Below are 15,985 nucleotides of genomic sequence, written 5' to 3' on the forward strand. Positions count from 1 at the left end.
TTGAGAGGAAGGGGCGGCACCCAGATCCCCTCCCTGGAGTGACCCGTGAGCTTTTGTCAGGGAGCGCTCCCCTCCGCTCATCACCAGGCCATTGACTCTTCCGCAGAACAGCCCCCTCGGTCTGAGCACAGAGCTACCTGCCCACCAAGGGAAGAGAAAAGCTAAAGCTGATTTGAAGGTTTGGCCTGGGCAAGCGTCACACTTATAATGGCTTTGAGGCAATTGTTCTGTCTTTAAAAAGCTCCTTCCCAAAGTCAGCTTAGTCCGGGGCGGCAGGAGCGGCGGGAGGCGAAGGTGTAAGTGGCTAACGGCTCAGCGTCGCTCCTGGCTGTGACCAGGCCCGGCTCCTCCGCAGCCAGAGGGAAACGGGGAGCACCAGCTGCCTGGCTGCTTCGGGTGGCATCTGAGGAAGGCGGTGGGTGAGACGGAGGCTGGTGGCGTGATGGCCCGTGTGACGCTTGGAGTGTCCGGGCACACGTGTCCTGGGGACGGTGTGTGACCAGGAGCCGGTGTCTCCTGCGCCCCGGGGACAGGGCAGTGCGACCCGGGTTGGCTCATCTTCGAGTGACTGCTCAGGATGGAATGTCCAGAGACGGCGATTCCGATCTCTGTTTAAAAGCGGATCCTCAGTTGCTGAGAAATGAAAATGAAAATATTCTCTGTTTTGGTTGGAGCCTCACAAAACCAAAGTGGCGCGTTCCCATGCCCCAGCAGCGCCGAGAGCTCAGCTCTGGGTGCGGGGCCGCGGGCCTCCTGGTGCTGGTGAGAGACGCAGGCGGACGGCGCGGGGGCCAGGCCCCCCTCTGAGGAGACACGCGGCCCTGCCCCCACAAGGCTCAGTCGTGCAGAGTGGCCCTCCGCAGCCAGTGCAGCACTGAGATCGGGTCCCGGGCCCCAGGCAGCTCACGTGCTCACCAGGAGCCCGGCTCCCTGTGGCTGGAGTGTGAGCGTCCTGTCTCGGCAGAGCGTGGCTGTCGGAGGACGTGTCTGAACGCGGCTGGTGCTGTGCCCGTGGTCCTCGGCCCGCGTGGCAGCATCACCCCGAGCGTGTTAGAGGCCGGGTCATGGGTCTGTCCGGCCGCAGCCAGAAGCTGTGCTTTACAGCATCTCCAGGTGGATGGCCTGTGGCTGCAGAGGGACCGGGAGGGGACGGCAGGAGCTGACGGGGCGGCGGGCGCTGTTGCACTGAGAGCATTTCTCTGTTTCTCTTGCAGCCGCATCAGCAGCGAGAGCTTCCTGTGTGACTGCCAGCTGCGGTGGCTGCCCCCGTGGCTGCTGGGCCGGACGCTGCAGGCCTCCGTGACCGCCACCTGCGCCCACCCGGAGGCGCTGCGGGGCCGGAGCATCTTCTCGGTGCCCCCGGAGAGTTTCGTGTGTGGTAAGCCCGTCTGTGGTCTCCCCCGTGCCGGGCGCGGGGCCAGGAGCTGGTCCCGGGGTGGTTCCTGTGACCAGAGCGGAGCCCGGCGTGGTTTCCATCGGCCGCCGGGCGCTGCTTGCCTCCCACTGAACCCACACGTGGATTTACAGCCAGGCCGCCCTCACGTGGCTCTTGGAGTCCACCCTGCAGGCGGAAGGGAGTGGGCTGGTTCAGTTACAAATCAGAGGAATCGGTTACAGGAAGACAGGCTGTTGTTTCAGGAGGGTCGGCGCTGTGGACTGCTCAGTGTCTGAGGCTGGTTTTAATGTGTTTCTTTCCAACCCCAAGAATGAAAGGTTAAATGCAGGAAGAACGAGTCCCAGGAGAACATGCGCTGTAGTAAAAATAATTCCTTAATGTTGACTTGCCCTCTTGCTGTTTCTCAAACCACCGAATCTGCACTTGTAGCTTAAAATTCTTTTTTCTTCTGGTTGTTGGAACGCAGCTCTTGCCTTTGGCCGGGGTGGTTGGGTCCAGCACAGAGAGGAGTAATGCAGTGGCCAGGGGACGTGGCCCGAGAATGGCCACTTGTGAGGTGTTCCCATTCCTGGTCTGTGCTCTGAGCAGGAGCGAGCCGGGGGGGGGGGGGGGGGGGGGGATAAGCGAGGTGGAGGGAGGGGAAGGGGGTCCCCCGGGCCTGCCTGGAGCAGCTGGGCCAGCATGAGATGAGTCCAGCTGCCTCCATCAGTCCTCCCCGTCTGCCTGAGCTCTGGTCCCTGCTCTGGTGATCATTACCAGGAGCACCCCTAGTGATATGGGGGCCCCTGTGGGCTACTTCTTGGTCCTACATAGCCACAGCCATGTGCGCGCCCCCCACCTTCTTCCGGTCAGTCTGGTACAGCCTTAAGACCCGGCCAACGTGGATCAGCTTTTCTTACTCCTCAGCCTCCCAGGAGCTCCACCCCTGGGGCCGGTGGCTCCGTGCCTGGTGCTCCTCGGGGCCTGGTCCTTAGGGCACCAGATGGTCAGAGCTCTCTGAGGTCCAGTGCTCTGCCCCCTCTCCCTTTCCTTTCCCTTCATATGCTACATGCAGCCTCCAGCCTGTGGCCCTGGCATGTTCTGGGTTGTAGCACCTCTTACCCCCTTGGGCTCCTACCCAGGCGTCGTCAGTGTGGCAGGGAGCGAAGGTGCAAGCTCTGTGCTAGTCTTCCATCCTTTTTTATAAAATTGAGCTGGGAGCATCACACCCAGAGGCATCGCAGGAATCGGTTCAGATAATGAGCGAGGGTGCGGGCGGGGAGAGGGAGCCCTGCATGCAGGTGGGAGGGAAATGGGCAGCCGCTTGGAGACAGCTTGTCAGTTCCTCAAGCAACCAAACAGCAGTCCTGCTCTTAGCTCCCTGCTCGGGAGAGCGGGAAATGGATGTCCACATGAACACCTTGTACGCAGGTTCACAGCAACGGTCCTGGGATAGCCAAAAAGCGGACCCAGCCAGTGCCCCGGTGATGGATGGGTAGATCCGGTGCAGCAGAGCCGTGCAGGGGAATGTCATTGGGCCGTAAAAGAGGGAGTCAGTCATACCACACAGATGAGCCTCACAAAGACCTCATGATGGAGGATTGCAGTCACAAATAGGAAAACCAGTACAGGTGGCAAGCGGATCAGTGGTTGCTGAGGGCTGGGAGGGGCGGTGGGAGAAGGGATGGCAGCCCGCATGGATGGGGTTTGTTGTGGAGGCAGTGAACATCTTTTTAAAATTGACTGTGATGACAGTTGCACATATTTGTCAATATACTAAAGATCATGGAATTACTTTAATCAGGTTAATTCCATTTCAATAAAGCTTTGTTTTAAAAGATAGAATTTTTATACCATAAAATTCACCCCTGTGAAGTGTACAGTTCAGTGGTTTTTCAGAATATTGAAAAGTGTAACCCTCACTCTTCATTCTAAAAGTTCTTTATATATCAAAATACTAGACTCTCATCAGATATATGACTTGCCAATATTTTATCCCAACCTGTGCATTATTTTTCATTTTTTGATGGGTGAGGCACAAAAGTTTTAAATTTTGATAAAATCCAGTTTCTCTATTTTTTCTTCTGTCATTTCTACTTTTGATGTCATATCTAAGAAACTGTTGCCAAAGACGAGGTCACACAGACCTTTTCTTCGAAGAGTTTTGTGATTTTAGTTGCCACATAGACTTCCACTTTTGTTTTTTTGAAGACTATTTTGACTATTGTGGTTCTCTTGCATTTCCCTATAATGTTTTGGATCAACTTGTCAATCTGCAATCAACACAATGGACATTTTGAAATAGGGATTCCATTGAACCTGTGCGTTAATTTGGGAGTATTGCTGTCTTAATATTAGTTCATGAAGATGGGATGGCTTTCGGGTGTGGTTTTGTTGTTGTTTTGTAATTCTTCTGTAATTCCTTTCAGTGGTTTGTGGTTTTTATTGTACACTTTACAAAAATTCTTTCTGGACTATTTTAAATGGTATTCTTTATTTCATTTTAAAAGTTTCATTGCTAGAGCATAGAAATGCAATTGAATTTGATATGTTGATCTTGTATCCTGCAACCGTGTTGAAATAATTTATTAGTTCTAATAGTTTTTCAATAAATTCCTTAGGTTTTCTTTATTATATGATCATCATGCCATTTGAAAAAAATATATAGTTTTACTTCTATTCCAATCTGGCTTTATTTTATTTATTTATTTATTTTTGCCTAATTGCTCTGGCTAGAACCTCCAGTACATTATTGAGTAGAAGTGGTGAGGGTAGACGTCCTTGTCTTTTTTTCTGCTCTTAGGGGAAAACATTCAGTCTTTCATCATTAGGAATGATGTTAGCTGTGGATTTTTCTTAGATGACCTTTATCAAGTTGTGGAAATTCCCTTCTGATTATAATTTGTTCATAAAAACATTTCAGCTTTTCTCATGAGAGGGTGTTGGGTTTTGTCAGATGCTTTTTTTTTTTTTTTTTTTTTTTCCATCTGTTCATGCAGTTAGGTGGGCTTGACCTTTATTTTTTTGAAATGGTGTAATACCTTGATTTGTGGATGTTAAACCAACCTTGTATTCCTGGGATAAATCCAGCTTGTTCATGCTGTATGATTCTTTTTACATGTTGTGGGATTTGTTTTTGCTAGTGTATTTGTTGAGGATATTTTTGTTTTCACTTGTAAAGATCTATAGTTTTTTGCTTTTGGTGATGTTTTGTCTGGTTTGTTAATGGATAAAATACTTGCCTCTGAGAATGGAGTAGGAAAGTGTTCCCTCCTAATACATTTTTGGGGAAGAGTTCATAAAGATTAGTGATAATTTGCCTTGAAATGTTTGGTCAGGTTCAACAGTAGTGCCTTGTAGGTCTGGGCTTTTCTTTGTGGGAAGTTTTAAAATTTATTAATTCAGTCTGTTTACTTGTTAGAACTATTCAAATTATACATGTATTCTCCAGTCACTTTTGGTAGCTTGTGTCTTCCTCAGAATTTGTGCATTTCAAACTGGTTGTCTAATATGTGAGCAGTTATTCATAGTGGCTCCCTGTATTCTTGTTCATCTCTGTGAGGTTGGTAGTAATGTCTCTTCTTTAATTACAAAGTCTGAGTCTTCTCTTTTCTGCTCCTGCCCTTTCATCTCAGCCTGAGTGATTTCATTCTGTATTTCTTGTAAAGTAGGTCTGGTAGCAATGAATTGTCTCAGGTTTTTTTGTGTGTCTTTTTTCTTCTAAACCTGAGAATGTTTTACTTTCACCTTCATTTTTGAAAGGATGGTTTTGCCGGATGTAGGGTTCTTATTTGGCATTCTCTCTCTCTCAGTACTTTGGCTATTCTTCCCCGCTGCCTTTGACCTCGGTGGTTCTGGTGAGAGATTAGCTGTCACTGTTACTGAGGTCCCTTGCTGCTTTCAGGATTCTCTGTTGGCAGCTTGACTGTGATGCACCTGGGTGTGGTCTCTGAATTTATTCTTCTTGGAATTTGCTGAGCTTCTTGGATGTGTAGATGCATGTTTTTTACCAAAAAGTTTTGGGCCATTTCTTCAAATACTCTTTCTGTTCCTTTTCTTTCTTCTTCTTCGTAGACTCCCATTATTTGCATGTTATTATGCTTCATGCTATCCCACAGGCCTCTGTGGCTCTCTTCACTTTCTCTTCATTCTTCTTTTGTTTACATTTATCAGACTGGATTATCTCAGTTGACCTGTTTCAAGTTTACTGACTCTTCTGCCCACTTGGCTTGGCTCTAGAGCCCTTCTAGTGAGTTTTCCATTTCAGTTATTGTACTTTTAAACTCCACACTTAAGATTTGATTCATGTTTGCAATTTATATCTTTATTGTATTCTTTATTTGGTGGGAAAGTATTTGCATACTTTCCTTTAATTTTCTTAGACCTGGTTTCCTTTAGTTCTTTGAACATATTTACAAAGCCAATTTAAGGTCTTCCTTTACTAAAGCCAAGAGCTTCCTTGAGGACATTGTCTGTTGACTTTTTTCTCCTGTTTCTTGGTGTGTTTTGTAGTTTTTTGTTGAAAACCGAACATTTAAAATAATGTGAATCCGTGTTCCTCTCTTACCCCAGGGTTTACTGTTGTCCTGTTAATTAGTTTCTTCGTTCAGTGACTTTCTGGATGGACGTTGTAAAGCCTGTTCCATGAAGCCACTGAAGTCTCTCCCTGGGTACATCCTTAAGTCAGGTCAGCCAGGAAGTCTCCGCCCTTTGTGCAGCGTCACTCCCCGCATGGATCCTGTTAGGGCCAGTTACAGGCTAGGAACTGTGCTGGGGGCACCGCCCTGCACGTGCGTCTGGGCCCTCAGGAACATGGCGGACCTCTCCAAAGCCCTGCAGCACTGCAGTCTCCTGGTTTTCCATTTCCATTTCTGGCCGGCCTCTTGTTGCCTCAATGCTATCACTGCCGGCCTGGCTGCTGCTTTCCTGGCATGCCCTCAGGGTGGGGCTCCCTGCTGAGCAGAGCATCTGTCCCATAAACACGCCCTGAGGGTGGGCTTAGGGGGAGGCTCCAACCATCATGCCTCAGTGATTGGTAAGCGGCTGGGCTTCCAGGATACTGCAGGCTGGAGAGTGGAGAAAATGCCACAGAGCTCCCTTTTCTTCGAGAGATTCATGCATTTCCCGGACCCACACCCCGTGGGCTGTTGTAGCCTCTGGTAGAGTCTTTGGGGTAAAATAGCTTTTTCCCAGAATTCTGAAGCAGTTGACCCTTCGGCTAGTGCTTTGCTTGCTTTGACGCAGGTACATATTTCACAGGTCTGCGTTCTGGCACAAGTGCCTTAGCGTAAAGCTTGTGGGGGAGGTCTGTGGTGAGGTCTGTGCAGTCCCATCCGGTTCTGAATCTGCTAAGTGTGTTAAACAAGGAGCCCGCTGGCTGCTTTGCTAGTGGAGCGCCCGTAGGCTGATCTGTGACAAGGTGTGCGTGGTCTCGGAGGTGATCGCTGCTCGTGGGTATAACACTGGATGAGGCAGGCTCTCCAGGTGGGAGGGAGTCCCTCCGTGTCGGTGGAGCTGAGGACTTGCTGTCCCTGCTGGAAAGGCAGCTGGTGCCTCTCGGCCCTCAGTGCCGGTGACTCACAGTGGCTCTTCTCTCCCCAGAGGACTTGCCGAAGCCACAGATCATCACCCAGCCGGAGACGACAGTGGCCGTGGTGGGCAGGGACGTCCGGCTCACCTGCTCGGCAGCCAGCAGCAGCAGCTCCCCCATGACCTTCGCCTGGAAGAAGGACAGCGAGGTTCTGGCCGACGCCGACATGGAGAACTTTGCCCACGTGCGGGCACAGGACGGGGAGGTGATGGAGTACACCACCATCCTGCACCTCCGCCACGTCAGCTTCGGGCACGAGGGCCGCTACCAGTGCATCATCACCAACCACTTCGGCTCCACCTACTCGCACAAGGCCAGGCTCACGGTGAACGGTACGCAGGCCCGGCTGCCCCGGGCTCGGCCCTGCACACCCACATGCGGCCATTCTGAGTTACCGCGAGGAGGGCCCGAGCCGGCCTGCACGGAGTCACCGTGGCCTGGGTGGGCCTCAGGGCAAGCTCTGAAGCTTCTCAGTGGAGTCTTTGTTTTGGGGATAAAATAACTTTTATCCACTTATTATGTTAAGTGACACTGTGGGCTCAAGCCTTGTATTTTTATCCATTTATTATTCTCCATAAAACAAGATGTCTGGTATCCAGATCCAGGATACCTGATGCTGGGGAAGTGGCTGCTCTCTGAGTAGATGGCACAGCCTTGGCGCCAGAGGCCGGCCCGGGACAGGTCAGCCAGTGGTGGCAGCGCGCCCGCCTCTGAGGCTGTGGAGTGCGAGCTGGTGTGATGTGGCCTGAGGGAAGCATCCTGGGGGTGTCGGACAGGGTTTTTCTCTCGGACACAATCTCAGAGCTGTCAGGTTGGTTTGCTGTAGTGAGTTTAGGGCAGAGGAGGAGTTAGCCACCCCAACCCAACTTAGCCTAACAAGATGTTCCTGATCTTTAAACTTCTGATTAAAAGTGCTGGAACCAGCGTTCTCAGGCCCTTGCAGACCACAGAAACATACCTGTCCCCACACTGGCTGCTTCTCTGGGCTTTTCTGGGGACTCTTCGTTGTTTCTCAAAAACCCAGTGAGCTGTCAGCCTCTCCAGCAAGTAACCTTGCCAGGCAGTGGCTGGATGCTGACCGTGTGGGGCATTGGGATCAACATGTGGGACCAGTGCTTTCAGCTTCGTGTGCAGGGCCGTGGCTCATACCCTCCAGCCAGGACTTCAGGAGGGAGCTCTCCTTCTCCAGGGGCAGGCACCCCCTTCCCCACGTCAGCGCCTCCTGCTGGAGTAGCAGTTTGGTTTCCCAGGCTCTCCTGCCCGTGCTTACGGTGGGCAGGAGCCAGGCCTGCATTTGCGGGGTGTCCTGGGACGGACGGATCACCATGCGAAGGCGCCGGCCTTGGGCACCAGAGAGACCGATGGACGTGCTCTGCTGTGGCCAGAGCAGCTGGCAGCCTGGGGGACTATGGCTGCTCGTTCTGAAGTGGCCGTCCTGGGGGTAGGCAGACCTGGCACACAGGGTAGTAAGGTGGCGAGCGACACCCAGACATGGGAGGGCTGTTGCCAGAGGGTTTTCCTGGCCATGGTTCTGGCTTCCCTGTGACCTGACCTGACTGTGTTACAGTGTTGCCATCTTTCACCAAAATGCCGCACGACATCGCCATCCGGACTGGCACCACGGCCCGCCTTGAGTGTGCCGCTACCGGCCACCCGAACCCCCAGATCGCCTGGCAGAAGGACGGAGGCACCGACTTCCCCGCCGCTCGCGAGCGGCGCATGCACGTCATGCCTGACGATGACGTGTTCTTCATCACGGACGTGAAGCTCGATGACATGGGGGTTTACAGCTGCACCGCCCAGAACCTGGCCGGCTCCATCTCGGCCAACGCCACCCTGACTGTCCTAGGTTCGTCTGCGGCTGCACTTGGTGCATGCGTGTGGTGTGGGTGTGAGGTTTTCTTAAACTTCACAGACAGCTAGAGTCGATGTTCTTCAACCATCTGTGAGCCTGGTGTGGGCAGTGTGGTGGCTGTTTGTATTTTAATATTTTAGGCCCCTTAAAAAGATTTCTTTTTGAATAAGTGGTTACATTTCTTAAAAAAAATAGGGCTTTGGTATAAGACAGTATAAAACACTCTAGATGAGAACTGCTCTGGAAGAGACAGGGAGACACAGGCCATCACAAGCGAGCTGCAGACAGTAGATGGAGACATGGGCTGTCACGGGACAGCAGGGGACAGTAGGTGGAGACACGGGCTGTCACGGGACAGCCGGGGACAGTAGATGGAGACACAGGCTGTCACGGGACAGCCGGGGACAGTAGATGGAGACATGGGCTGTCACGGGACAGCTGGGGACAGTAGGTGGAGACACAGGCTGTCACGGGAAAGCTGGGGACAGTAGGTGGAGACACGGGCTGTCACGGGACAGCTGGGGACAGTAGGTGGAGACACAGGCTGTCATGGGACAGCTGGGGACAGTAGATGGAGACACGGCCGTCACGGGATAGCCGGGGACAGTAGATAGACACACGGCCGTCACGGGACAGCCGGGGACAGTAGATGGAGACACGGGCTGTCATAGGACAGCCGGGGACAGTAGAGACACGGGCCGTCACGGGACAGCTGGGGACAGTCGATGGAGACACGGGCCGTCACGGGATAGCCGGGGACAGTAGATAGAGACACGGCCGTCGCGTGACAGCTGGGGACAGTAGATGGAGACACGGCCATCATGGGACAGCCGGGGACAGTAGATGGAGACGGGCTGTCATGGGACAGCCGGGGACAGTAGATAGAGACACGGGCCATCACGGGACAGCCGGGGACAGTAGATGGAGACGGGCCGTCACGGGACAGCCGGGGACAGTAGGTGGGAGCTCGTTCTTGCTGCAGCAACCCCACCTGGCAAAGACTTGGCCATGCCAGCAGGGCCTGGAAAGTTTGCCCTGTGACGAAAGATCTGGTGCGGCCTTTGCTGATGTGTTGGCTTGTCTGTCCAGGAGCCCAAGGCCCACAGAGTTAACGGTCCTGTCTCTGCCTTGCAGAGACCCCGTCCCTGGCGGTGCCCTTGGAAGACCGCGTGGTGTCCGCGGGGGAGACGGTGGCACTCCAGTGCAAGGCGGCGGGGAGCCCTCCGCCCCGCATCACCTGGTTCAAAGGGGACCGCCTTCTGAGCCTCACCGAGCGTCACCACTTCACCCCTGGCAACCAGCTGCTTGTTGTGCAGAACGTGGGGGCCGAGGATGCGGGCCGGTACACCTGCGAGATGTCCAATGCCCTGGGCACCGAGCGGGCGCACAGCCAGCTGAGCGTGCTACCCAGCCCTGGCTGCAGGAAGGACGGGACCACCGTGGGCATCTTCACCATCGCTGTGGTGTGCAGCGTGGTCCTGACGTCCTTAGTCTGGGTGTGCATCATCTACCAAACCCGGCGGAAGAGGGAGGAGTACAGTGTCACCAACACAGGTACCTCCTGGCGGCTGGCTTCGGGGAGGGAAGCAGGGACCTGGGGAAGGCCGTGCAGGGCTTTCTGTATGTGTGAACTCTCTAGGACTTCAGGGAACCTACAGCCATTCTGGACAGTGACCTTTAGTGTTTTAACTCCCAGGAATGGGACATTAGATGGGAAGGCTGTCAAATGCAGCACTGGGAGCTCTGCAGGCTCCACCTGGGTGGTCAGAGGCGTCCTGGGCGGGTGCCTCGTTGCCGTGGGGGCCGTTACTGCACAGCTCCGTGTCGGTCACTATCCCTGCCATCACTGCTTCCTCTGTGCCCTGGGATCTGCTGGCCACACCTTTCACTCCTGGTGAGAGTGCACTGGGGAGGCTCCTGAGCAGGACTCCAGGCTCTGCATGGCCGGGACTGCTGCCCTGGGGGTCCTGTGTCTGTGACCTTGTCACCATAGGACTGGGGCCTGGGGTGACTGTCCTGTCTCCTTGCAGATGAGACCGTGGTGCCGCCAGATGTTCCGAGCTACCTGTCTTCTCAGGGGACCCTTTCTGACCGGCAGGACACTGTGCTCAGGACCGAGAGTGGCCATCAGGCCAATGGGCACGTCGAGAGCAATGGTAAAGCCACAGAGTCTGATGCACTGTTCCCAGGGCGTTCCCTTGAGCATATTTGACCTGGGAGGCAGGTGACCCGAGCCTCTGGGTTTTTGGACTTCCCTTTGCAAGTCAACCCAGCCCCTAGGAAGTCCCTCTGTTGGGCTCAGTGCCTCTTAAGAGCCTTAGCTCCTCCAGCAGCTCTCCCGGGTGACTGCTCGTGGGGACAGCGTGTGCTCGGCACCCATGGCCCCGGGGCCTCCTGTGCGGCTGTGGCAGGGCTGCTGCTGGGAAGGCGTCTCGGGAACGGCCTGGGCCACCCCTCGAGGGGCATTTAGAAACACCCGCCTTCTAGCAGCGATGCCCACTCTTTTCAGTGTGCCCGTGAAGTGCTGAGCCCGGCGCTTCCAACAGTGTGGCGCTCTGTTGCAGGTGTCTGTCCCAGAGACGCAGGCCTCTTTCCAGAGGCCGGTGGTCCCGGCATCACGTGCAGGCAGCCCCGGCTCTGTGTTGGGTACAGCAAGGAGCCGTGGAGAGCGACAGAGAAAGCCGGCGGCACACCTGGTCCACAGAAGATGGGTGAGATGCTTTCTCAGGAGAAGGGTTTTGTTCCTCAGATCCCAATCTGGGTTGACCTCAGAGTGAGGCATTATGGGTCTAAGGCCATCCCAGGATTGGGTTTTCATGTTAAACAGGAAGTGGGGCAGGGCCTGGCTCTGAGTGTGAGGGGGATGTCTCTAAAATACCCGGTGGCACGGACTTTCCCGACCTTTCAGCGGGGCCCTGTGGAGGCTCCTTGCTGATGGGTCAGAAGCTCCTGATGCTGCGAGGAGCCAGATAGGATTTCTCCCTGTGATCCCAGTTGTCTGATGAAGAAATTAAATCTGAAATAAGCATGGAAGACCCCATGTTTAGCCCCAGGGGGTTGTGGTGACCTCAGCGGGCCCGCCCTGGTGCCGGGGTGCAGCGGGCTGGGTGTGGAGGCCCAGGCGCTGGTGCTCAGTCTCCACCGTGTCTTGCAGAGCCCGATGGCCCGGCTGTATGCAGTGACAGCAACACTGACGTGGACACTTACTCCAAGGACCACGCCTTCTGTCCTCAGCCGACGTCCAGGGACAGCACACAGCCAGACACACGGAGCAGCCAGGAGCCTCACAGGAGTGACCGAGAACATTCTCCATGTCCGAACAGTCTCCACAGTGGGACTGGTGATGGGTCTTACCCGGACTGCAGGGAGTCCCTCTACCCCAGTAACCACGACAGAATGCTGCCGCCCTGGAAGAGAAAGCCAGGGGCGCCTCCGGAGGGGAAAGGTGAGCCTTCACTGCCTTCCCGTCCCCAGCAGGGGGCAGCACGGAAGCGCCAGGCCAGCTCTGATGGGCCCTCTCCTTTCTTGCAGGGGCCCTTCCGTGGATGTTCGCAGGGGTGTGTGAGCCAGACTCCATGGACCCCCAGCCAACACTGACCCCGGGCAGTTCTGAGCTTACACAGGCCGCCCTGGACTCTCCAGACGCCCCCAGTGAAGGTCGGCACTTGCTTCTGCCGAATGGACACGTCCCCATGGCAGGTGACTCCAGTCCCGAGTCCACGCCACTGACAGGACAGCCGCCCGGGAGGCGGAGCGGGCCGCTGCTCTTCGCCCCGCGGGCCTAGGCGCTGTGTCTCCGGGAGGGAGGAGGCGTGCTGTGGGAAGCTTGGGTTCAAGCGTCACTCTGTACAGTTTTAACTTCCGTGGGGAGTGTCTGTAGTGTAAAGGACTTGCAGCTGAAGCACAGAATGCAAGAGGCTGTGGTGTACATAAGAGTTTTCAGAGGTTTCATATATATTATATATCTTTTACAAAGGATATTTTAATCTTTATTGCATGGTTAACAAAAAATCGTACAGTTTTGACAATATTATTTTTCATATCAGGTTGCTGTTTCATTTTGAAATGTGGGGATAGTTCTGGTGCCTTAATGCATGGGTGGGATTTATAGACGCTAAAACCACATTTGCTTCTGGGGTTGTGTGGGGAGGAGGAGGCCCTCGGACTCCATCACACGTGGCAGGGCAGACCCGGATGCTTCACGGGCAGAGCTGGGTCTGCGTCGGAAGTAACTCACGTCAGTCACAGGAGCTCAGGGTGCTCCTCGCAGACCTCCTCCCTCGCCCAGACCTCGCACGCCATGCTCTCTGCACGGAGAGACTCTTCCTCAGGCTCGAGCTCTTCCTTAACAAGCGCTGGGGGTGTTCATCACCACGGCCTGTGGTCTGAACCATTAGCCTGCCTGCCTTCTGTGACAAAGCGAATGTTTGTCAGGATCACTTGATTGTCATTTGAGGCTTTCTGATAAGATAGAGGCTGCTGCTGTGGGTACCTGTGGATTTTTCAGTAGTGATGTGTTCTGCCAACGTGATGAGTATTACGTGGGTGTTAGGGAGAACGAGGATCAGGTCCTCACTTTCAGGGCGAGGGGGCTCCTCTCCACGGAGCATCCGGGCGCCCTGTGCGCTTCCCTCCCTTGCACAGACGAGCCCGTGCCTTGGGCTCTGGGGGATTTGCACTTGGGAGGCCTGGAGCTAACCACCTGTGAGTGCCAATGGGCTTTGTGGGAAAACTGCATTCACACTAACCAGGTCCTTAGAAGCCGGCAAGCAAAGTCCTTCGGCCGGTGCCTGAAGCACTAGTAGGTACTGAAAACGGTTACGTGTTAATTCACTGTCAGATAATCACTGTCCCAAAGGTAAGCACAGTTAGAATTTTGTTCTCAACAGTTAACTGATGTTACTTCCACAACATGTGAATTTGCTGCTTCTGAGAGGCAATGTGAAAGAGGAAGTATTACTTTTATGTACAAAGTTATTTATTTATAGAGATTTTGGTACAATGTACATTGAAAAACGTGTAAAATACTGAGTGTCTAACAAGGGCAGTGAAGTGTCTTTAATAAAGTTCACTTACAAAGTTAAGTGTGCGGCTCGGGTCATGTGTACATTAGCCAGCACTGCCTCGCCCACAGAGTCCCAGGAGCGCCCTGACAAGTGCAGTCCCTCTGCCTGGACCGCCTTTGGAATCAGCAATGACACAGCAAAGCAGATCACACACTGCGGCTCCCGGCAGGCTGTGCGAGGTTCCTGGGACTCCAATTTTCTGGAGCTTATCAGTCAAGCTCTAAAACGGGGACCTTCCCCGTCCATCCTACTCTCTCCCAAGGTGAGCTCAAAACTCCGGGCAAAGCTGACGGACCGGGAACTAAGAAATGACACTGCGAAGCCGGCCCAGCTGCCCTCAGGCCCCAGCATGCCCTCCCCCTCCAGCCCTGGGGCCCACCGGTCACTGAGCGCTACTGCTCGCTGCTTCCATAGGTCACCTGGGCCGCTGGACACCTCTGTCAAATTCAACTACTCTCATGGGTTAAATCTGCGGGTCGTCGAGAACAGCCGGGTTACCAGCTCACAGGCCCTGTAGTCACGCTTTCTAAACAAAGCTGTGAGCTTACAAAGAGCTTAACTCACATGACAGTCTCCTGTCCTCCTCTAGCCCTTCCTCCGAAGGTACCCCTCTGCCTTCCTTCAGTCTGCTGCCGGGGGGCAGGGAAGGAGGGGCAGACACAGTCAAATGAAAGCTCGGAGGGGCCGGCCTCAGATCACCAGACTTATTTATTAAGGGTCCTGGGAAAACCGTTAACAGAACTGCTCTCGGCATCGCTTTCTCTCTTAACTTTCGGGCAAATACGTAGATGATGTCATCCCAGCCGCCTGTGGCCTGGAAGTCGTGCTCCGTGTGGGCCTGCGGGGACGGCTTCACTGCCTGCGTGTTCAGAGGGCCCAGCGGCTGTGGGAGGGGGACCTCTCACCTCGGCCCCCTGAAGGCGTGGCTGCAGGAGGGAGCGCTCACAGTGGCCCCCTGTAGGCATGGCTGTGGCATGCAGTTCACGGGCTCTCTCTGCCGAGCTCTAACAGCAAGCTATGCGTTTGGTCATAAGCGCCAAGAAAGATGAAGCCTCCCAGGCTGATGGCTGCCATTCGCGGGAAGACCCCTGCAAATAATCTGGGGAGAAAAGTAAAGGAGAGATTTTTCTTGTGTGTGTAAAGAAGGTGAAAATCCAATACCCACAGCTTGTTCAATTCAACACACCATGCTCACTAAACCCCACACAGTATTAGGAGGTGTGTTTTTCCTTTTAGAATAGCACCACGTACATTCCCAAGTAGACCTGTTGGTGAATGTGGCTACATACCAAACAGCTTGCTTATGAGTGCTCACAAGTCAAATAGTCAAGAAATAGTAGCCCTGAAATTCTGGTGGAGAGAAACCAAGATGGCGGCATAGGTAACTGCCCAACTGCAGCCTCACACAATTTCAAAAAATACAACTAAAATATAAAGTGGACATTATCCAGAACTACAGGAAAGTTGACTGACTGGAAATTCTACAACAAGAAGGAAAGAGAAAACCAGAAGGAAAATCAGAGGAGCTGTAAAAGCCTAAGGTATGGAGACACGTTGCGTGCATGGAGAGGAGGGGGAGGCTGAGTGCCTGGCTGGCGTTCCCTAGCAGGAAGGATATAAAAGCTCCAGACTATGCTGAACCCCAGTTCCGACAGCAATGAACCCCAGTTCTGAGTGAGACCCTGGGGACCCAGACACATACAGAGGGAATCTGGGCTGTAGCTCAGGGGAGCAGTGAAAGGCAGAGCCCCCGAGTCACGCCCGTTTCGCACAGAGGACAGACTGCTGATTGAGCCGCTGGATTGCCCTAGCTGGAAGGAGACATAAGCTCCGGACTGCTCTTAACCCCACTTCCAACGCACTGAACCCCAGTTGCGGGCTCATTGCTGGAAGAGACTAGACTGTCTGGTAGCGGGTGAAACTCTAGGGCACCTTTCTCTCAGAGGTGCTTGCAGCGAGTACCGAAGGACACTGAGGAACAATGAGACTCAGGAACCTCATAGGGTGGGGCTAACCAGAAGCCAAGGCTGTAGGCTCCACCCTGAAACTCAGCCCCATCCAAGCTGAGCACAGAGGCTCTTGCAGTTTTCCAAATCTAG

At 53.9% G+C, this 15,985-nt stretch overlaps 2 protein-coding genes across 6 annotated transcripts in view; one reads left to right on the forward strand and one right to left on the reverse strand.

Moving 5' to 3' along the window:
- Positions 1-13,904, forward strand: part of LRIG1 (leucine rich repeats and immunoglobulin like domains 1) — a 93,814-nt gene extending 79,910 nt beyond the window's left edge. For all 3 annotated transcript variants that reach the window (XM_084902686.1, XM_084902687.1, XM_084902688.1), the window contains 8 exons: positions 1,215-1,378; positions 6,977-7,297; positions 8,533-8,814; positions 9,955-10,374; positions 10,851-10,976; positions 11,385-11,531; positions 11,975-12,265; positions 12,352-13,904. In XM_084902686.1, the coding sequence (XP_084758812.1) occupies positions 1,215-1,378; positions 6,977-7,297; positions 8,533-8,814; positions 9,955-10,374; positions 10,851-10,976; positions 11,385-11,531; positions 11,975-12,265; positions 12,352-12,605 (2,005 nt within the window). In that variant the 3' untranslated portion in view covers positions 12,606-13,904. The remainder of the gene's footprint in view (positions 1-1,214; positions 1,379-6,976; positions 7,298-8,532; positions 8,815-9,954; positions 10,375-10,850; positions 10,977-11,384; positions 11,532-11,974; positions 12,266-12,351) is intronic.
- Positions 13,905-14,576: 672 nt separating this feature from the next.
- The window catches only part of SLC25A26 (solute carrier family 25 member 26), a 125,783-nt gene continuing 124,374 nt past the window's right edge, over positions 14,577-15,985 (reverse strand). For all 3 annotated transcript variants that reach the window (XM_084902690.1, XM_084902691.1, XM_084902689.1), the window contains one exon: positions 14,577-14,985. In XM_084902690.1, coding sequence (XP_084758816.1) covers positions 14,868-14,985 — 118 coding nt within the window. In that variant the 3' untranslated portion in view covers positions 14,577-14,867. The remainder of the gene's footprint in view (positions 14,986-15,985) is intronic.

The sequence above is a fragment of the Pipistrellus hanaki genome (assembly GCF_964339955.1).
Source record: "Pipistrellus hanaki genome assembly, chromosome: 13".
NCBI lineage: Eukaryota > Metazoa > Chordata > Mammalia > Chiroptera > Vespertilionidae > Pipistrellus > Pipistrellus hanaki.